Source organism: Cololabis saira, chromosome 9 (assembly GCF_033807715.1).
Source record: "Cololabis saira isolate AMF1-May2022 chromosome 9, fColSai1.1, whole genome shotgun sequence".
NCBI lineage: Eukaryota > Metazoa > Chordata > Actinopteri > Beloniformes > Belonidae > Cololabis > Cololabis saira.
Genome location: NC_084595.1, coordinates 12,220,218 through 12,243,964, shown reverse-complemented (window position 1 = coordinate 12,243,964; position 23,747 = coordinate 12,220,218). Strand labels below are relative to the sequence as shown.

The following is a 23,747-nucleotide window of genomic DNA, read 5'->3' as shown; positions in this document are numbered from 1 at the left end:
AATATTAAATCAATATTTCTATTGTATTCTTAGTCGTATTTATATTTACATTATAACATATATACATATATTACCATATAACATATATATATATATTATTACATTATGATGTATTTATATCATGGCATTATAACATGTGTGTATATATACACTATATATATATACACATGTTATATGGTAATATATATGTATATATGTTATAATGTAAATATAAATATTACTAAGAATACTATAGAAATATAGATTTAATATAAATACCATGTCATAGCTATCGGTTTCTGGTTATTTTCATATAAAAGTACGTTTTTCAATGTTTATAATTATTCACAACTATGCAGTGTCATAACTACATCGCTGACGTTCATAAAAAACCAAACTGTTTGAAAATCTGTTGAGAATTGAGCAAGTTAAGGTTTAAGCAGTATTAAACACAATGTTATGAGTGAGCGAGCTCTCCTGTGGCAAGATGGCCGCCGTGTGACGACGTTGCAGCAGCGCGGACGAGTCATCTAGCCTTTATATATGTCTATGTTTTAACCCATTACTAGTTAGACTAGGAGCTGTGAGCTGCCATTTTCCCAACACCTGGGTAGCAATTAGGGTCAAGGGCCTTGCTCAGGGGCCCGAAGTGTTTCACCTTGGTTCCCATCCAGGGGGCTTGAACCTGGGTCATCCAGAGTCCACCTCTGTAACCACTAGACTACCACTTCCTTTACTGTACATATGTCATTTCTCACTGTTGTTCCTATCAAATCAAATCAAACTTTATTTGTTTAGCGCTTTTCATACAAAATAAAAAATGCAACGCAAAGCGCTTTACATAAAACTTAATAACCAGACAGGGTGGGGCTTCTCCGGCCGGACATAGCGCGTGGACGGATCATGTTATTCCGGCCAGATCCTCCCCTCTGGTGCCCCGGCTGGCAAGAGGGGGCAGTATATAGTCCAGGACTGCTGCATGTTTTTGTGAGGGTAGCTACCATTAGCTACACCAACCCCACACCCTGGGGCTGAAGTCATGGGGGAACTTAACACGCACTCAGCGCCCACAGCGTCCCCGGCGGGAATTGAATTGAATGTATACCTTCTAACTGTGAGACAGCTGCACTACCAGCTGCACCATCGTGCCCCTAATTGTATTTTCTGATCAAAACAGGGACAGTTTGAAAAATTGTTGAAATAACTCAAGGTTTTCATAGCCTTTTAATTACCAAATACTTTTCATCATTTGCCATTTCGATCTGTCCGTAGTAAACACCAACAGTGTGTCTGTTCATTAATAATCAATTATAACATTTACATCTTGAGAATCTGGAGATGTGGATCTAATGCACGGTGGCTTAGTGGTTAGCACTGTTGCCTCACAGCAAGAAGGTCCCTGGTTCGACTCCCAGGCCCGGCAGGGGCCTTTCTGTATGGAGTTTGCATGTTCTCCCCGTGCTTGCATGGGTTTCTCCGGGTACTCCGGCTTCCTCCCACAGTCCAAAAACATGCTTTAATGTTTTTCTATTCTAAATTGCACCTACGGGCAATTTAGAATTGGTGATTCTAAATTGCCCGTAGGTGTGAGCGTGAGTGTGGTTGTGAGCATGGTTTGTGTGTTTATATGTGGCCCTGTGATGGACTGGTGACCTGTCCAGGGTGTAACCCATGCCTCTCACCTGAAATGAGCTGGGATAGGCTCCAGCAGACCCCCGTGACCCCGCAAGGGATAAAGCGGGTATAGACAATGGATGGATGGATGAATCTGGAGAATTTAGAGAATAAAAAAAGAAGCAGAAGAAGGGTTTGTTTTTGCCATGGTTTTACCTCTAGGGTAATTTAGAATACCTGTGGTTCTGAGGGCGATAGATGGGCTAAATATTGAACATGTACTGTGTAACTGTGTGCTGAAGCAGAAAAGGCCTCAAGCTAATGAAAGTAATTTTTGGGGGTCTGTATTTTCCCAACACTTATCTCCATGTAATAGCTTTGTGATTTGCAGTAGTACAGAGCAGGGCCATTTTTGCACTTTGCATCCATTAGCTACTGAGTGGACACATTTTTCCAAAGCACTTTACTGGCATGGGCTAGGTGAGGAGCAATGACAAGAGTAGCTCCCAGGCATGATAATCACTATGAGTTGGGAAAGAAAAGGCACAAAAGAAAGAGCCACCACAGAGAGATTGCCACAGTTTTCATTATTTGGCCTCTTTCCCTCCATTCAACAAGCCTTTAATTAATTCCCCTGTGAAAAAAGAGATAACTCAGGACACAGTTGATTGTAGAGCAAGTTATTGTCAGTGGGGCAGCGCCTACCTCTTCACCTTCTTTCATTTGCTTTTTCTCTTTCATTCTTCTACTGATTGTCTCCCAGTGCCCTGCTGCTAAAACAGATGCCAACTCACATTATTCCAATTCTATGCCATTCACTGGAGGGCAATTAAATATTCACTTTGTTCTCTTTTCTATGATTATGGATACTCTGCATCACTGCTGAAGAGGTGTGTGTGGAGTAGCCCTCTTGAAATGTTCAAAATTTGAGCCAGTTTTAAACACAACAGATAGATGTTGGACTAGTGTTTATAAACACATGTTTACATGTCTTTATCTGAGATGGTGATTTAATGTGAAATTCTGTATGTCTGATTTTGCAGAATATAGTGACTTGACTTGAAATACATTTTTCTCATATTTGTTGAAAACTGATACTGTGTGGACTGATGACCTGTCCAGGGTGTACCCCTGAAGAAAGGCACCCGAGAGGCCAAGGTAGCGTGCAGAAGGAAGATAGAGGATCATCTCAGGAGCAACAAGACAAGGCGGGTGTGACAGGAAGTCCAGCATATCACCAGTTACAGAACCAGCAGCTCCTCAGCAGCGGTGAAAGAAGCTTCTCTGTGTGAGGAGCTAAACATCCTCTTTCCCCACTTTGAGACAACCAATGGCAGCTCCATCACAGCCGCCTGTTCACGACACCAAAACATTCACGGTGGAAGAGTATTAAATGAGGTGGGTGATGAGGAAGGTGAACCCAAGGCAGGTTTAGGGACCTGACGGCATGGCTGGATTGGTGTTGAAAGACTGCAGACCATCTGGCTGGATTGTACGCTAGGATTTTCAACCAGTTCCTATTCCAGACCACTGTCCCATCCTGCCTTAAGTCCTCAATCATCAATCTTTCATCGTCGAAAATAAACCAAACTACGTAGAGTCTGAAAGACTTCCGTCCAGTGGCATTCACATCTTTCGTCATGAATTGCTTGGAGAAACCTGTGCAGAGTCATGCCATCACCTGCCTGCCAGCAGGCCAAGTAAAAAGATCCACGGAGGACACCGTGGCCACAACTCTGCACTCTGCCCTGACCCACCTAGAGCAGGGGCATTTCACCCAACTGCCCTTTCATTTCAGCTTGGCGTTTAATACCATTTTTGCTTCTATCACCGTACTTTTGAGAGTGTCCTCACATACGGATATGTGGTACAACAGCTGCACGTCCTTGGGAAGGAAAGCTCTCCAGAGTCATCAGGACAGCAGAGAAAGCAATTGGCCGTACCCTCCCCACCCTGGAACAAATCTACACTTCCCAATGCTGCAAAAAAGCAACAGACATTTCACAGGACCCATCACATCCAGTTCATTACCTGTTCCAACTTCTGCGATCTGGCAGGAGTAACAGAGCAATGAAAAGCAGGACAAGCCACCTTACAAACGGCTTTTATTCAAAAGCCATTATGGCCCTTAACTCATAGTAGTTTTATATAATTCCTGCAAGGTAAAATTCAGAGTAAATCAGTGCAATATGTACACATAACAGGTGCAATTTTTGTGTGCATTTTATTTTTTATATAAAGTTTTATAACATAGGCCTACTGCTTATTCATTTCTATTATTTTATTGGTATCATGCTGAATACTGAGTCTACAGCACCTTTCAATTTTGTTGTACCTTGTAAAAGTGATGACAATGAAGTTTTTTTTTTCTTATCTTACACAGCAATAAATAATAGTTTATCATATTTTATAGTGTCGTGCATTCACACAAGGGAAGGAGAGAAGCACGGAACACAAATAAAAAAATAACTTCCCTTTTATATTGGGGGTACCCTGTGTTTAAATACTTAATAACCTTTTCACAATAACTGGAATGGGGTGCCATGTCAAACTGGCCCTCCCAATAACTCTTCAAGTGTACACTTAATCAAGGGTCAGGCCTAACGTTTACAGAATGACGTGGGGTGGCGGGTCCTGGGTGGGATTTGTTGATTACATAATCTGGGTGCAACCCACCACAATTGTTGTTTTGTTTTTTTTAAAGGAAGCTGATCACAGTAACAATGGGCTTGGGGGGCCAACAGACAGTAGCGAACTGAACAAATGTCAGTGTTGGGCAATATGTTCCATGACATGCAATGGGATTTGCAGTCCCAATCCACTCTTTTTTAAGATTAGATATGCATACCACTCCACACCACCTTCTACTCCACACCGCCGCTATTGTCCAGCTTTCACTCAGGTGAAAATAACACCGCCGTAGGGTACGCAGCGACGTGCACCGTACGGCCGCTCGCTGCGTACCCTACGCCGTAGGATCTGCGTTGGTGTAACGCGGCACCATAAATCAGCCTTAACGATGCGAGTACCGCTGCTGAGAGTGCGGGCATATTATTATACATTATGGGATGTATAGAGTTTGTAGCCAGCCAACTATGGCGCCGGCCAAAAAAAGAAAAAATATCGCGGGCGACAGACAACATTATATAAAGAAATGTTTCTGCCAGGTCCGTGTGTTTGTGTTTGCATGTGACGCTGCAGGGAAGCATGAAGGAAAACACAGCCCGACGACCCACCAGGCGTCCGCGGGGTCCTAGCGCCGGCACACGTAGAGCCAATGTTATTTTGTGTGAGTGTAATAAACAACTAGCACGTTTATATTTTGCATTTTGTTTTCTTACTGTACCGAAAATGAACCGAACAGTGACCTCCAAACCGAGGTACGTACCGAACCGAGATTTTTGTGTACCGTTACACCCCTAGTTATTTCACAAGATAACAAATTCACAGTTCGAAAGTATTCCTAGTTCAGACCAAAAAATATGGTGTTTCGAAACTAACCACGAGTATGACCAAAATAGAATCAAACAACCAGTCATGCATGTTCAAACAGTCCTGGACATCCATCCATCCATCCATCCATCCATCCATCTTCTTCCGCTTATCTAAGGTTGGGTCGCAGGGGCAGTAGCCTAAGCAGGGTAGCCTCAACCTCCCTCTCTATGGCCACGTCCCTCTGTAGTTGGAGCACCTCATTCCGTCCCCCTTCCTAAAGAGGGAGACCACCACCCCTGTCTGTCAATCCAAAGGCACTGTCCCAGATGTCCATGCGATGTTGTGCAAGCGTGTCAACCAAGACAAGCCCACAACATCCAGAACCTTAAGAAATTCAGGGCGAATCTCACCCAGCCCTGCCACCAAAGACAGCCCCTGAGATAGGAGTGTTGGTGGGATTGAGGAGGTCTTCAAAGTATTTCTTCCACGGACTCACAACGTCCCAAGTCAAGGTCAGTAGCTCCCATCCCTGCCATACACAGTGTTGGTGGTGCAGCGCTTCCCCACATGCAGATGACTTCTCTAATATGTACCTTTTTTTGCTACAGAAGACAGTCCCCCGGTCATCCATTATCAGCCACAAATCAGGGCAGCAAAGTCTTTTGCATGGTGAACTTTCTTATGTAAATCTCTTCAGCACTACCTGATTGCTGAGTGAAATTATTTCGGACAGGTGACTTCTTCTAACATAGGCAATCAACTACAGTACAACGCAGCTGGAGTGGGCAAGGCTGTTTTATCATGACAAGGGAATTAACTTCAAAGGGATTTAAAAATGTCCATGTAGAATATAGGCTTGAGGATGAATTATGCATGAAAAATGCCTCACTACAGTAATGTGCTGACACAATTTGTCACACGCCACAGGAATGTGTGAGCAGCAGAGTAACTATGTTGGGGGAGTTTAGGAAGTCAGGTTGTGCCATTGCTTTGGGGCACTGGAGCTTGTGCAGCTGTGAAATATACTCCAGCTACAATGTGAATTACTAATGAGACCCTTCATCTGCTTATAAAATTTATTGAGAGATTTCTTTTTACAAAATAGCTTGAGAGGAACAAAAGTCATTGTAAGTCATTGTGTGAGTATTCAAAATAAGGCACAGCGTTGAAGTCAAGGATTCAGGTGTGTGTCAACCTCAAGCTCCTTCAGAAACCTTCTAATTACTTACCTTCTAACAAATAGCTGAGTTTGGGGAAGATGCAAACTTGATCTGATTATTTGATGTAGTGGAAGACAAAACAGCAACAAATATTGTATGTACTGAAACAAAACTTTGTGTTCTCTGTATACTTGTCCAACCAAGGGTCTTGTAACCCAAAAAAACACTACGCACCCTTGACACTTGTGGATAAATCCATGTGCCACATCACATCAGTAAGATAAGTTGTTTTCCTTTCACTTCAGTGATTAATCTGCTCAAAATGCTCAATAAGAATGTGTTGGGTATTATGCTGTGCTGAAGAAAGAACAGATGCTTCTTTTCCATCATCCAGCAGTGGTTAATATCATGTTCATTTTGAAGGGGAACCTCATATGCAACCGTAATTATACCTCTGTACCAGTTCCTGTGGAAGTTTTTTAAAACTAAAGTTCACATTTCTCTTCGGCTTTAGGGATCTCGTTTACGTCAACAAGGCTCAGTTGTGTTTGTCAGAATGGTCAGAATATTAATACATAATGTGAATGTGATTTCAATATACTTTTGACATCACCTCTACAGAACTGCCTAAAGAATAATAATGAAAAGCACATATAGAGACACGTAAACTTTACATAATATTCATGAGTTCAACAGAGATGGAAAAAAGATTGTCTCATTGTTTCTTTTGAAATCTTTAAATCCTCAAGGGTAACTTTCCAGACTGCAGCCAAAAAAGCCAGAGCAAAACATCTTTATGACATAATTGGCAAACATTCTGGCAGGCCAAAGTTTTGTTCAGACAAGCCCCCAATCTCACCAGATATTGAAGCCTCTACCGATGTCTGTTAGAAATTTTTGCTTTTTTTCATTAGCAAAATTGATATAATTAGATCACAGTTCTCTTCCCCTTCGTCTGATAGTCTGTTCTGGTGCTTCAGCTACATTCAACCAATTTCAGTGTATGTCTTTCGCTGAGTGATTTTTTTAAAACATATGAAACCCACTGCATCCCCCAATGATGCTGTCCCCTCCACTATTATCAAGTATGCATTTAATACTATTGGCCCTAGCATTTTAGTAAGTATTAATTCATGCTTATTATCTGGTACAGTCCCTGCATCTTTTAAGCATGCGGTTGTCCAATCCCTGCATACAAAACATAATCTTGATGTTACATGCCAAAAAAAATTACCGCTCAATCTCTAAACTTCCTTTTGTCTCTAAGGTGCTGGAAAAGCAGTATTTTTCTCAGTTGCTCCCTTTTTTAAACGTGCACAATACAACATTCCAGAACCTTTTCCGTCTGGTTTTAGATCCCTTCACAGTACCGAAACTGCCTTACTTATGGTGACTAATAATCTGCTGTGCACTTTAGATTCAGAGGAAAATGCAATCCTGATCTTATAAGATCTTAGTGCTGCATTCGACACTGTGGATCACAACATTCTTCTCACTCGCCTTGGACAGTGGGTAGGCATTAACGGGACAACCCTGGACTGGTTCAATTCCTATCTTAAACATTGGACATTTTCTGTGTCCATTGGCCGGTTCTCCTGATCCATTTCCTTTTCCTCCTATGGTGTCCCTCAGGGCTCCATATTAGGCCTATTGCTCTTTTGCTTCTACATGCTTCCCCTTGGCGACATCATCAGAAAATACAATATCTTTTCATTTATATGCAGATGACTCTCAACTATACCTCCCACTAAAATCCACTAAATCTGAATTTAGAGATTTAAATAGTCTCTCCTGGACTATTTTGAAGATATCACAGTCTGGATGTCAAACAACTAACTCCAAATAAATAGTGGTAAAACAGAAGTCATCATCTTTGCTCCTCCTAAATCCACAAACACTGTTGCAAGTAAACTAGCTCACCTCGCCCTGCATGTTAAATCCCATACCAGAAACCTGGGAGTTATACTTGATTCGGGGCTCTGTCTTGACAAACACATAAGCTCTCTTGTTAAAACAGTTTTTATCATTTAAGAATCCTCTCCCACCTTGAATCGTTTTTTTAACCTAATGACTTGGAAAAAGTATTCCACGCATTTGTTGAGCCACAGTCCGATGTGAACTATGTGATTATATGAACAGTGGAGGCCTTAAGTGAACTTTCAGGCCTTTAAGGCCTAACTCTGAGACCAGCCTTGATTTTTCTTTACAGCTGACCGCATGGTTGAAACAAAGGAACCATCATAATGTCTCAAAGTCCAAGAAGGATTTGCATTGACAGCCCTTCAGTGATAAGGAACAGCCCTCTGATTGGACCCCATGACCCCATGGACCCCAACGGCAGGGGGGGGCGCATTTTGCAACCTTGGCCAACTATAAAGAGCAGACTCCCGCTCTATCGGGCCTATTCTCTTCTCCTTCAGGTCTCAGCTCCTATTTTTACATGAAGCACTACTAGCTATGAGCTGGCCTCCTCCATCATCGTGACCGAAGAATATTCCAAGCCCCAGAAAGCCGAACAAGGGACCCTGCATGCCTCGATGTGAACGGCTTTGGACCGACCTAGAGCTGAAGGAGGCCCAGTTGCTGTACCCATGATGCACCACTCATCCACACAGGGATGATTAGAGAAGGATAGAGAGAGAGAGATGCTCTTTATCAGGACCACCTGCGGAGCGTAACCAGCTTTTGTTCACCAAGGAACGCTGACCGGCCAGACCAAACCACTTTTTTCTTCACTTACAAAGATCCATTTAAGAGGCTGTTTTGTGTCTGAGCAGAGAAACTTAGTTAATACAAGTTTAGTTTTGTGAGCTGGAGCGCTGTTCCCTTCACAACTGTGCTGATTAGTTTAAGTGTGTTTGTTTATTTGATTGTTTTTCTCCTCTCATCCTCTCCTAATAACCCCAACACACACACGCACATTCTTATCTTGGTCATAAAACCTCCAAGCTTGTTTCACTGGATGAGACGAAATCTTTGAGGTCACGTGACACAAACATCTTTTTAACACTTGTGTAAATAAATTCTGATTAATTTGAATGAGAGAAGTTGTTTGTGCTTTTTTTACACATATTTGTCACAACTGCTGGTTGCAAAGGTCTGTGCTCCGACTCCTTCCCTTCACTATTATTCTAAAGAATAACTTACCTTGAGACTGATTTTGCTGTTTAGTTATCATTTTCCTGATTACATCAGGTGGTGCCCCGGTTTGATTAATTCATCCATCCACCCATCCATTATCTATACCCGCTATGTCTTTTGCAGGGTCACGGGGGTCTGCTTGAGCCTATTCCTGCTATTCCATCGCAGGGCCACATACACGGGCATACACGGGCAATTTAGAATCATTAATTAACCTAGTATGCATGTTCTTGGACTGTGGGAGTAAACCGGAGTACCCGGAGGAAACCCACGCAAGCACGGGGAGAACATGCAAACTCCACACAGAAAGACCCTGCCGGGCCTGGGAGTCGAACCGGGGACCTTCTTGCTGTGAGGCAACAGTGCTAACCACCAAGCCACCGTGCTGCCCTTTTGATTAATTCATTTTGATAATTCAATTTGATAAATAATCTACTTTATGAATTATTAATGATTGTCAAAGGACAATCATTAATAACTCTTTGATAACTGAACCAGCACCCCCTCTGTGCCTCAACACATTCATTACATCTCGCTTGGATTTCTGAGATTCCCTTTACCTTGGCCTCCCCCAGTCTTTATTAACATGCCTGCAGTTGGTCCAAAATGCTGCGGCAAGACTGCTGACTGGTACAAGAAAGCGTGGACATATCACCCCTGTCTTGGCCTCCCTGTCTTGGCTCCCCATTAATTTAAGAATTAAGTTAAAAGTTTTACTTATGGTTTTTAAGGCTCTAAATGGGCAGCCCCCTGCTTAAATCACTGACCTTCTTCAGTTACAGTCAGCCATCATTTAAATGAGGTCCTCTAGTCAAGGGAAGTCTCTTAATCTTGTCATTTCTTGTGTCTGTGTTTTTAGGTGAAATTTGGGATTTATTTGTTGTCACTGAATGTTTTCTTCTTTTCTTTTTGTATTATAATTATCATGTACAGCACTTTGGTCAGCAATATCTCCGTTTTAAATGTGTTTTATGGATACATTTTACTTACTTTACTTACTTACTTACAAGGTTGCATGATACATCATCTAAAGTGATTAATATCAACTATAGTGGGACAAAATGATAGCACAAGGCTTGAAGGTCTTTTCTCGTGCATCAGTACAGGCTCTTTAGTCAACAATTCAGTGGTACGGATGTGCCCTAAACCAGAGAGTTGTAGGAGGAGCCATTCTACACACACGCATCCACACCCTCCTCCATCATGAGATAGGAAGAAGAAAGTAGGATTTAAAGTACAGAGTTGTTGATGTGGGGGAAAAAACATTTTAAGTGGTAGTAGATATAACATGGAAAAATGCCCCCAAACAGTTATTAGTTCTAAACATCATAGCCTTCAACCTTAGTAGTGGAGCGTACCTCTTTAATAATTGACCAAAGAAGCAAGCCTGGATTACTAAGTTACTAAAAACATTCCTGGATCAAAGACCTCACTTAAGCCTTTTGAAGCTGATGTATCTAAAGCAGAGATCCATAACACTTCTCTTTTTAGCACAAATCAATTCTTTTCAACAGAGCGGCAGCTTAACCAGTTCAAGCCCCCAGTGCCTGAGGGACGAGATGGTGGATGTGGAGTCAAATCTACAACTACTGGACTAATGTCCTTCATATATGGTGGATGTGCTCTCAGATATTCTGGTTTGATGATCTGGCTTTGTTTTTTCTCAATGTAGTCCCTGTTGGAAATGTATAACACAATTCAATACTGAATATTGAAATGTATTGAAACATCCTGTGCAATGTGTATAATTAGGTGGCTTTCCTCTGTAACGGTGAACAAGTCTTACCAGGTTTATTTACTTATTTATTTTTTATTATGTGTTCTCCATCAAAACCTCCATTTTGTGGGTACTCCTCACAAGAAAAAGCTCAAAAATTAACTTTCATTTCAAAACTTTGACATTATTTGCCTGCAAAAAATTTGATTTCTACATGTCAGTCGGACAACTCTCGCAGTAAGTTTAAAACACATTATTATAACACATATTTGGCTTTTAGGCTCCATTCAAGCAAAGTTTATAGGCTTACACATGAATACAGGGGTGTAAGACTAACCCCCCCACTTTGAATTGGAGCCAGTGGAAGGCGGGTGGAGGTGGGATTGACAGCAAGCTAGGTTGACACATCCGAAGGCATCTAAGAATGCAATTCAGAGGGGTGAATAAGCAGGTGCACACACTGCAGAGATTGCCTGCCTGAAATAACTCCCAGGGTCGTATCCTTTTGCATGATGGGCAAATGTGAATAAATTAATGTTTGCCCGTTTAGTTTGCATTAAGGTGTGCACTTTCATGCACAAAATCTGTGTTTGAGCCGAAGTCATTCAGTCAGCTTTCACTTGCAGCCGTTTAGATTTTACAAATTTATGGTCAGGGTAAGACCTCAAAGGATAAGTGGCTGGGATTTGCAGAAGTTAGATTGAAGATGAATCACCTCACATCATCACGTCAAGCATACCGTACACAAACAAAGGTGTTTTGTTTTCTTCGTGGGCAAGTTTTTGTAGTTTTTACGAATAAACAGAAAAATAATTATTGCAAGGCATTTTTAAAATGGTTAACAACATGTTTCTTGGACACATTTGTTCTCCTCATAAATGGAGGGTCCTTAATCAGTAATGCAGTTTTTCATGCATAAACTGGAGCACGGTTGGAAAATTGTCGAACAGGGACTAACAACAATTCGCACGGCAGATGAGACGCTCTTTTGTCACTATGCATGTGCCTTTACACGTCTGTTTACTTGCCAACGACATGTGCTGTAGTTTACTTGGAGTATGAACAATTTTCACTTTGCAGTTGCAACCAGGTGTTTGCAGCTAAACGTTTTGCACACATGTAACAGTGTCTGCCTGGCCAGCAGTGGAGGAAAGGTGCACCCCCTGCTAATTCTGCTTTTAAAGTTGAGGTCTGCTTACTTGAATGTTTAAATATAATGCATGGAGCATGGTCTGTTGCTGTTTTTTTGTTTTGTTTGTTTTGTTTATTCACTTGGATCAAACTGTTTTGACACTTTTAGAAGCTACACCAAAGTTCACTAATTGCAAGCAATTAAGTCATCTGCAAGAAGAATAAAATTCGGTGTTGAGCATGTCAAGTTTTATTGTGGCTTTAGAATAACAATGAATGGGGAAAAATGAATCAAATCAAATATGTTCTCGAGAAAACCATTCACCTTTTCTGACATTCTTATGATAATGTAGGTTACAGTGCTTTCTGTTGAGTTTGACTGACTCACCAGAACGTCGCCCTTCACTGCTGCTGAGATCAAACCTCAGGCCTGCTGTTTGCCAGCTGCCTCACAAAACACACACACACACACACATGCACGCACGCACGCACGCACGCAGCAGAAACGACTATAAGTACAGGTCTCAGAAGTAGCTTAAAGTTCAATTTAAGGCTGTGAGATTTCTCACTGGTGTAATGAGCTTTGAAATTAAACAAATAAAACTCTTCTCCCAAGACCCCTGTGTTTAAAACATCTTTCATTTCCAGCTGTGTCATATCAAGTTAAATATGATGCAGGATGTCTTGATGGAGCAACCAGGCTCACTGGGTGATATTATTTTGGTGTACGTTTTATTAGGAGAATTCCACCCTGTTTTCACTGCAGTCAGCACACCTCTGAGTCAGGTTTTAAAGCAGTGGGACGCATATGATGATTAGAAACCTTTAATTTACCAGCAACATAGTCACAGTGTATGCTTTTTTCAGCTCTAGATAAGAACAAAATCAGGTGGCAATAAATATTTTTCTGATAACATTTTCTGACATTGCAAATAATTTGATATGAATGGTGAATTTTTTTCTTTACACAGTATGTTGTCCTTATTGTTGTGGCTTTTAAAATCACAAAACATACTGTTTTTGGGGAAAATAATACCATGATTAGAAGCGTTCAGTTCAAAATACATTCAGCACATGTTGCAAATGCAACATGTGGAAATTCTCACTTCACACACAAGATTTCCTCACAAGATTTATTTAGTGATGATTTAAAGGGATTGTGACATGAAAAACACATTTTTCTTGATTTTTTTTTGGGAGAAGGGGCAATGATTGACAGGAAAGGGGGAAAAGGACGCGTTTTTTACCGCGCAAAAAACACTGTCATAAAAAAAGCCAGGCATGGAGTACTGGAGTGAAGTTTTTCTTGTTACACCCTTTTAGACACATTTGAGGGATATTGGCCAAGACTTTTAATAGTGTTAAAAGCATGTTAAAAATTATGTCACAATACCTTTAATTTCACGATTACATGAGATCTCCACTGTAATAGTATGTGGAACAAAAAGGAAAAACATTTCAAAGTTTTTGTGCTCTTGGACTGAAGTCATTTTGTGCACACTTCCATTTTTCTGGTATATTTTCCTGACAAGTTTATTTAAGGCTGGTCCACAACGTACCATCTTTAGTTATTGTCTTTAGGAAACTACACATGTCGGCTCATTGTGCTCTGTTATTTTTCTTTCCCAGGATTTATAAAGTGGGATTTTGTCATTGCGGACCAGGCTGTGATTAACCTGAAAACAACACAGAATTCCCATTGGAGTGACATTGAAAATGCCCTGATTATGTGCTGCAAAAATAAACAGCTGTCCTGTTTCCTCCCCCCCCCATTTACACAGTCACGGTACATTCCTGCTGGGCTACACCAGAGGATGCCAATGGATATATTTCCATCTGTGCTACTTTGAACCAATGAGCACATTTCTGTTGCTGTTTACACGGTCAGAGAGACAGAACGCTGTTGGCTCGTCTTGACTCACCCCTCAGAAGGTGCTACAACTGAGCGATGAGTGAGAGAGGAGGACAGCCATTGTGTGATAAAACTAGGCCATCCGTTGCTTCTGGCTGACGGACGGATACCTAAAATGTTTCCACTCACCTGCTCAGTCACATAGAAACCACAATGAGATTCAAATCTCTCTGACGTTAAAAAAGATCAACTAAAACCATAATAAGGGATAGAAGGGTAAATGAAACCTGCTGTTGATTATGTTATCTGCAAGTAACAAATACATGCATGTAGAACCAATATCGATCATTATAGCTTTAGGGATTTTCTTTAAAGAATAATGGCCCCACTTTGAAAAAGGATGCTAACAGTAATCATTTGCAACTGTCAAAAGAACTTTCCCCCTGCAGGGTTATTTAATTTCATGTTCCAAGACAAACAGTTGGGTTTGCTCATAGTGCAGCTGCAGAAGTTGTTTCTGCACCAGAACAGCTATATTTTCTAAAGGTCATCCCAAATGTTCTCCAAATCTCCTGCTATTGGTCCTTCAAAGGCACATCTTGTGACATTTGTGGCAAATAAAAATCTTTTCAGGCCAACCAGGAAACCATCAATCATCAAAAGTGATGAAAGATTTTGAAACAGCCATGCAGATGTATCCTTTTGTGTCGCAGATAGAGGCTTTCTTTCCTCTTAGCATTGAGGTGACAGGATTAAATTAATCATATCTCAAAGACAACCCAAAGACAGTGAAATCCAAGCACAACATCCTTTTAAACTTAAATGTCAAATTACTGTGATATCATAAAGGGATTATTTTTACGATATCACACTGCCATGATGTTCAGACCTGATCTGCACTTTCTGAAACTTTAGTTATTTATTTTTTTTTATGCTTGTTTTAAGCCAGTTTTAGGCGGTGGAGTCACCCCTTTGACTTAACTCCTTTCTTCTTCTTCTGAGGGTTTTGCTTGTTTTGAGAGGAGCAGCAAACACTGCATGATCTAAGGTTGGATGGCGTTAGAAATCTGAAAGCTGGCTAATTAAACTCAGATTTATCTCTGTTATGTCATTCATTAAATAAGACATTTTCAGACTTAAAGGCTGAGTTATGGTTCTGCGTCAAAACGACGCCGTGCCTACGGCGTGTGGTACGCGTCGACGCTGACCACACGCCGTCACTGACGCCGTCACTGACACTGTCACTGACGCCGTCACTGACGTGCACCTCCCAAAAATTGTAACTACGCGCCGAGGCGACGCAGACCAAACGCAGACGAGAGGGCTGTGATTGGTTCACTTGGTAGCAACACATTTTCGGTTTGAAGCAGTCGTGAACTTTCAGCGCTCTTTTCTTCGTGTATGTGTGATTTTTTTTGTTTTGTTTTTTTGCACAATAGTTGTCCTTATCTCTTTGATTCACTGTGACCGGAAAAAGTCGGATAAACCATTCAGGAAAAGATCGCGAATTAGCGGTCACGGGGGGTACTGCACTGCAGCGAAATGGAGTGACGGAGAAGTCCGAAGGGTTCACGACGGCATCATGGCAACGGCGTAAGCATCGGCGTCATTTTGACGCAGAACCATAACTCAGCCTTAAAGGGATTGTGACATGAAAAACACATTTTTCTTGATTTTTTGTGTTTAGTTGGGTGTCTTGACATCAATTACACCCAAAAAAAACTAACTTTTAACATTCAGTGTATTGTGTGCTTTCTGGGAATTTTCGCATAATTATGCAAAAACGGCGCGTCTGGTTGGGTGGCGGACCTATACATATAGACCCGCTAAATCACCGCCCCCTCCACCCAGCTCCCTGCCCATCAGCACTGAGCCACGGGCTGGAGGGAGAGAAACGTCTCTCCTCTCCACCCGCGCTCTCCTTTTTTTTTCGCCTACGACCTCAGATCAGACGAGACAACCCGCTGAATTTTAAGCATATTACTAAGCGGAGGAAAAGAAACTAACAAGGATTCCCTCAGTAGGGGGGGGGTTGGGAGGAGGAGCGGGGCAACGATTGACAGGAAAGGGGGAAAAGGACGCGTTTTTCACAGGCAAAAAACACTGTCATAAAAGAAGCCAGGCATGGAGTACTGGAGTGAAGTTTTTCTTGTTACACCCTTTTAGACACATTTGAGGGATATTGGCCAAGACTTTTAATAGTGTTAAAAGCATGTTAAAAATGATGTCACAATACCTTTAAGGCTGCGTAAAACTAAATGGCGGGGTTGTGCCATGTGCTCTCAAGCACAGAGAAAGTGATTTATTTTTCATTAACCTCTTTGTTGACATTTTGCATCTTTTCTGTGTCTGAGTCCCGTCAACCGTCAACGGACAGGCTGATAGTCATGTATTAAACATGGTAACTGTGTGAGATCGCCTCAGCATTACTCTAATCCATAGCAAGTAAGAAACACAACCAGTCAGTCAACCAGCAGTTTTGTCCGGTTTTCTCAACAATTCTTGAAAATGTTCTACACTTTGGGTTATGTTTTTTCCTGTGCCAAGTCCTGCTTAACTCTGTGCAAGAGTCTTTCAGTGCTTCATAAATGAACATTTCTCCTCTCTGTCTGTTCCTCTCCGACAGTCTGAAGAATCAGATATGTGTCCAATGAGCATGGGACAACGAGAAAAACCAACCTCTGGATTGATGTCAGACAAGCTGTGGACAGCTTGCCCTGCTTTTTCTGCCTCTGCCCGCTTCGCTCTCCTCAACATCATCTCAGTTTCTTTTTTTCTCTCTTCCTCTCTGTCTCTGCTTCTTTCCTTCTTGCTTCTGACTGAGTCTGTGTCAGCCACTCTGACAAGGAGGAAGATAAAGGGATTCATTTGAAACTCTCCAGGACCACATCAGTTCATTCAGCTATCGGGAGAAAAAGAGAACAGTTTAAACAGTTCCTCGGCTTTACCTGGCACTCTTAAATCATTGATTATTGGCATTCCTCTGCAGCTGTGATCCGTGCTTTCTTTCTTTTTATCCACTGATCATCTGAGAGCATTAAAGAGGATTTGACACACAGCAGCCTTTCTAAAAATGCATGAACTAAGTTAAATGTTACTTTTCACAGGATGTTAAGTACTGTACGGCGAATTTAAAATTGAAAACAGGAGGTTTCTTTTGATTTTACTTGAATGAAACTGCATATTTATTTGATCAGTCTTTGTGCTCCGTTTTTGTGGCTCACATGATGTAATTTTACTTTTATTGTGTACAGTGCATTCTTAAAGGACCTAAATGCCCTTGGGGCCTAAAATCAGTTAACAGCAATAATGAGACTGCTTAACCTCTTCCTGTGTTGCAAAGTTATTATCGGCTGTTTGCCATACTTAACAGAAAAATTACTTTTCTTTGATGCTGAGGCCATTTTGTAAGATCAGCACGATTTAATAATGCATCAGCATATTCACAGAATTACAAGAGACATTTAATGTTAAGCCATTCCAGAGTTCCTTCCTCAATCTTGTACTCTGATTATTTTTTATTATTATTATCATTTTCCCTGGTAGAAGATGAATCCTTATGGTTGCGACACCCAAATATTAGAGCAATGCCAGGGTTATTAATCAATTATCAGTTGATTTTACAGAGAACACATCACATGTAGAATGTGCCCTTGAATCATTAAAGAGATTCAGCATTTCAGAGAAATGTAATTTAATCCTTTTCCAGGCTTTGCTGGGATCTTTAGTAGAAATGGATCAGTTTACTTTTTTCCAATTTCTTTTGCAAATAAGGGTCTACATAAATCTATAAATGCAGTAGGCAAGGCATTTTAGGAAATCAATTGCTATATTTTAAAAGTTGAAGATGTTAAAAATGAAGAAAATAGACTATATTTCCCAGTGCTTTTAACTGATTTTTGGCTGCATGCAAGTGAAAAACATCACGATGAAATATACCAACCTGATCAGAGCTATTAGAATGAAATACACCCAGGGCTTGGGCAGAAAATAGGAAACAGGAGTTGTTTACAGCCCTGAATTTCCTCTAGCTACACAAATAATAATTTTAACAAACACTCCAAGAAGTCTTTGATCATGATTATCTGACCCCAACAATAATGGACAGAGGCAGCGCTGTGATGGTTTTGGCAGCTATATGTGACATTATCTTGGATTACTTCTAGGGAGCGTTGTGGTCGTCCGTTTTCCAAAAGGTGGTCACCAATTTCAGGATATTCAAAGATTCAGAAGGTTTTACGGAGAGCATATGAGGGATGGTACACTTGGATTGGATTTTAACATAATAAAAACGTCTCTAGAGTTCCTGGCAATAGCAAGTGACAAACTGCCTCTCTATCATCATCTGAAATAGCTTTTGTTTTGTTTTAATTCTATGTCTGCCCCCATAGCCAAGATGACATTAATATTTCTACATAGCCTTTGTATCAAGCCTTATCTTGGTCAAAGAATTGAATGGATTTAATTTTAAAGTGGCTGTTAATTTATAAATAACTTACCCTATGATTTCACTGTCATCTTCATATTCTTTGTCCACTCTACATGTCAGTCTTGCGTTAACAGAGAAAGACTTTGGGCCGCGACCTTCACTCAGAACACAATGTTTTATGTGTTTACAGCTGTACCAGATGTTTTGCTCTTGCAAACTACCTGGAGGTCTTCTCTGAGAGGAAAATCACCACTCAACCAAACCTGCATGTTTTTAGACTGTGGGAGGAAGCCTGAGCAATCAGGGAGAAAAAAAGACCCACAGGCTCAGGGAAGCAAGTTAATCTATGATGTCACAGCGCTAACACACATACCATCATCCTGGCTCCTTTTCAGATTCTGTCCTAAATCCAAGCTGTCCTCTGTCAACCTCCATCACAGAAGTGACTTCTTTAACTCTGAGCATCTGAGCATTCATGTTTTGTTGGTCATCCCCACAATAGATAAAGAATTTATCATAACCAATAAAAATTACACTCAGTGTTTAAAAAAAAGAAGACTTTTAATTCTTGTGTAAACAGATTTTAGACCTGATCTCTGTCACAAGGTTCCGACAGTTTTTACATTATTGTATAATGTAAAATAGCCTGTTTTAAATGGTCAATGTTTTAGGCTTATAAATGTTTATTTTCAGTATGGGCATCATCTCAGGGAGGCGTAACTGGTTGCTTTTGTGAAAATGAATGCTGCTGTCGAGAACTGAACATTAACATTTACTGAATCCATTCTACTATAGAGCCTTGTAGAATGTGTTGGTACAAAAGACTGAACTATAATTTATTGGTTTCATAAATGAATATTAATGCTGTGGGGTCTTTTGAAGGCTAATTCAGCTTTATATATAAATATATACATTATTTTAAAAAAACGTATGTAGCACTTTTAATTCTTACATGTCATGTTAAGTAATCCAAGTTTACTTCAAAGCCGGTATTGTATAAATGAGAAGTATGAGGAATACTATAAAATATCAGTATTACTGTTGTGGGTCAGATTGAGTTGTGATTATTACCTGTTTACAGTAGGAGTGATTTCATTCACTGTCATTTCCAGTTGTGTTTGAACTGCGGACCTTTGTTTGCTCAAAATGTAGCTTTGACTCATTTATTTTGCAGAAACCTCTTTGTTTCTGATGTCTGAAACACAGAACTGGAAGCTTGTACTGTAGAGGAAGAGAAATCATTGTTTAACATCATGGACTGAAGACTGAAAGGACTGTTGCTGGCTGATGTCAGAGCTGCCAGCTGATGGGACGGACTCCACCATCTATGACATCAACACAAATTCATGGAAATGTGTTGTTTTTCAATTTTAATATTGCAAATAAAATGTGCACGCATGATTTGGTGTTGCAAGGTAAAAACATCAATTGAACTGCTTTGCTCATCTGAAGTGGCAACATCTCTGTCCATATATTGCTTTTATTGGTTGTCGCCCCTTCCTTTCAGCATCACCTCTCATAAATCCTCTTGTCCTTCTGTGCTCTTGGTTATTTGCTTTATTGTGTCTGAGGAAAGAATAAAAGACACTTGCAACTACATACATTCAGAGTTGTTTTCCGTTGCCTTAATTATTGTGTTGTACATTGTCATCACCATTTTAATCACTTCAGTTAACACTCCACAAACACAATTTTTCAGGATTTGTACATGGTTATAGCTTCGGTGCAGATGCAGTGGCCTATTATTTTTATTTTGGAAATGTTTGGATATTTAAAGTGTCAACTTGCATCCTCATCCAATTGATGGCCCAATATATGCAATATAACAGAGCACAGCTGCTTAAAGATGCAGAAGAAGTTTACTTTAAGGGGAACTATTATGGCATCTAATGTCTATTTTAAACAGGCCTTGAATGTCTTAAAAACAAGCTTTTGATTTTTTTGCTAAATAAATTAGAAATTCAGCCTCTGAGCCACGTCTTTAGCATCTCATTCTCTAACCTCATTATCTATGTGGGATTCTGAGTGGACGGGGCTATGATAATGAGGCTCTGTGCTGATTAGCTGCCTGAATGACGCGATACACCGCTACGAAAAAATGGCGGAAGCTCTGGCCGGCAGAGTTATTTACACCGTGTCCTAATAAATGCATGCGATGCGAGCGAGCGTCACCGACAAAATAAATTCCATTGCTTTATTTTCTATTGGACTGTCCTAACTGTCCGCAGCGCAGCACTGCGCAGCGCTGCGCAGCACGACACGGCGCACCGTTTTGAGCTGAACATTTGTCGGACGCCCTGCTTCTATTCTCTTCCTGTCGCTCGCGTTGAAAGCAGTTGAAAGCGCTGTAGGAAACAGTCATGGATGAGGAATGGCTGATCCAGTTAGTTGAAATGAGAAGTTATCTCTATGATTCCTCCTCATTTCACTACAAAAACCTCAATAAAGTGGCAGCTGCTGGAGGGAGATGGACAGAGAGTGTCCGATGTCACGCAGTGCTATGCGATAGTCGGACGCTCGCATGCAGTTACACGGTTTTATAGTTGTGGGCGTGGTTTGCATTTTGGTTACGTAACGAAAATGCGCCGAATCTGAACGGCTCGTAGAAGTCACATGACACTGGACGGCTCATCCGGGCGGCTGTACAGACACTGCAGAATTTGGTTGCTTTCCTCCTTCTCTGAGTTGGCAGGCTGAGGGGAGACCACTTTATATATGTTAAAGCAAGAAAAAAACAAAGTGGAGATTTTCAAAAACTCCCTCTTCATGTTTGCTTGTAAACAGGGAGAAACGGACATTTAGGCTTCAGAACTTCACATTATGCCACAGAAAACGACACCAGCGTCATGTGTGCGACATGTGTTTACAATTTGTTTGGCCACCGTCAATATTTTCTTGTATTTTACCTGTTTTATATTCTAAAGTCACACTTAAAAGTAACTCCCCTTCTCTGCCACTCCAAACGAAAGACTCTCGTTCCATCTTGGAAGTAACTGGTCAATAAAATGAACCAGACAAACTACCGCTGTGTGCTCTGTGTGTTGCATTTGGGTTCTCTGCTGGGCCGTTACAATATTATCAGGGCCAACTGCCTTTCTACTCTCCGCCCTCTTGAATGTCCTAACTTCACCTTTACTAATCTTTGGTACTTCGTGGTCCACAACAATCACCTCCTCTACTCTTCACTCACTCTTATCCTCAGTCATCAACACTTCAAAGTACTCTTAACATCTTTCTATCACACTTCTGGCTCCTGTCAATACATTTCCCTCTTTGTCCTTCACCACTCTAAACTGCTGCACAGCCTTCCCATCTCTCTCTCTGCTTCACCAAACAGTACAGATCAGTCTTTCCCTCCTTGCTGTCTGACAAAGCATACAACTCATAATGCACTCTTTGTTTGGCCTTTGCCACCTCTACTATCACTTTATGCTGCATTTCCCTATACTCTTGTTTGCTCCTTCTTTCCCGCAGTGACCCACATCTTAGCTACCCTTTTTCTCTGTATACACCGACGCACTCCCTTATTCCACCACAAAGTCTCCTTGTCTACCTTCCTCCTAGATCACACACACCTTTCCTTTCCATCTCCCTGATCGTATTAGCCTGTCCAGTCATCTGAAAGTAACTCCTGACAAACCCAGAGCCTGTCTCAATTCCTCCTGAAAGTCACACAACACTGCTTTTTCAGCTTCCACCACTTTGTCCTCTACTCGGCCTCTGTCCTCTCCATCTTCCTCACAACCAGAGTCACCTTACACACTATTTTATGCTGTCTGGCTACACTCTCCCCTACTATTACTTTACAGTCACTAATCTCCTTCCGACTACATTGTCGACACAAGTTGCAGTAAACCTGTGTGCTCCTACGTCCACTCGTATAAGTGACCCTATTTGCTTGCCTCTTCTGGAAGAAAGTATCCGCTAAAGCCATTTACATCCATTTTGCAAAGTCTACCACCATATGTCCCTCTGCAAACATACCCTACAGACAATAACACAAAAAAGGTTATCACTGACACCCAGTCACCCAAATACATCAGTTAAAACATGAATTGCATCCTGCTGACATAGTGTGTAATTATTTATAATAGAGATTTGAGACTGAGCTATAGGCTGCATAGTTCACTCAGTGGACTTTTCTTTTCACACCACTAAGAATAAGTACCTGATTGTGTGAGGGTCACGAAAATTAGCCTACTAATTTATTTTGCTGTCACACAGTGTTGGCATTTCTAAAACTGTCAGAAGTAATATTGACAGTGTTGATTAACATTCAGGCCTGAAACCTTAGTTAAATTCCTTTTATTTTATAGAGAGACAGTGCAATGAGCATATGACGAATCCCCCTCCCCTGCTAGCATTCATCAGTATCATCAGTGGTGAGTTCCATTATTTTTGTTAGCCTTATTGAATGGATGTTTGATTTAGGATAATGTTTGTGAATATTTTAAGCCAGATACTGTTGCTGTTAATATATTTGGTAAAAATTTGAAATGAGCTTTGAGTCATCTGCTTTATATTGACAAATCCTCATGTTTTTTTCCTGTTCAATGGCCTATTTCAGAGCTCTGAGTATTGTGAAACTGAACTCATCAAACTTGAGTTTTACATTTGACATTTTCTACCAGTTTTTTTTTTCTTTTTTTGAATAAACAGCGTAAGTATAAATAGTTTGGGGCCATGCTTTTTTGTTTGGGAACGTCTTAATCAGTGTTATCATTGTAACTTTCAAAGAGTTTGAATAATACCTAGTAAAGTGTGATCTACTGAGCGGGAATAAGATCATTTCAAGGCTTCACAACAAGATGTCGGGTTGATATCTACATCCCTTTTCCCAGTTCTCTCTCACACATGTGAGCTGGCACAAAACATAAGAAAATTGGAAAGAAAGGAAGACAGATCTGGGACAAAACCAAACCAATCCAGCACAAGTCCCATGTTTATGCCCTCTATCCTTTCAAATGTTGAATCATTGTTAGTGTTCTTGTGAATGAAATGTCACAGGGTTTATGCTAGGTAAAATGATTAAAGGAGTGGATATTGATATTGTATATTCAACTGAACAGCAAGAGCACAGGAAGACTGTCACACTCTGACCTAGAGTGAGGGTGGTATGCTGGAAGGCTGAAAAAGTGTAGTTTAACTTTAAAATATTGCAAAAAAAAAAAGAGGCCACAAAACAAAGTCCATTTGATGAAAAGGATTAAGTGATTTATTTACCTTTAATAATGTCCAGTGAGCAAACAAAAATGTACATTTACAAAATACTAATGAAGCAGTTTTGTT

The 23,747-nt window shown here is 40.8% G+C and overlaps 1 protein-coding gene across 1 annotated transcript in view; it reads left to right on the top strand.

Annotated features, from left to right (window-relative positions):
- The window catches only part of zmat4a (zinc finger, matrin-type 4a), a 205,545-nt gene extending 186,601 nt beyond the window's left edge, over positions 1-18,944 (top strand). Inside the window, exon 7 of the mRNA XM_061730506.1 lies at positions 16,656-18,944. Within this exon, the coding sequence (XP_061586490.1) occupies positions 16,656-16,683 (28 nt within the window). The 3' untranslated portion in view covers positions 16,684-18,944. The remainder of the gene's footprint in view (positions 1-16,655) is intronic.
- The last annotated feature ends 4,803 nt before the right edge of the window (positions 18,945-23,747 follow it).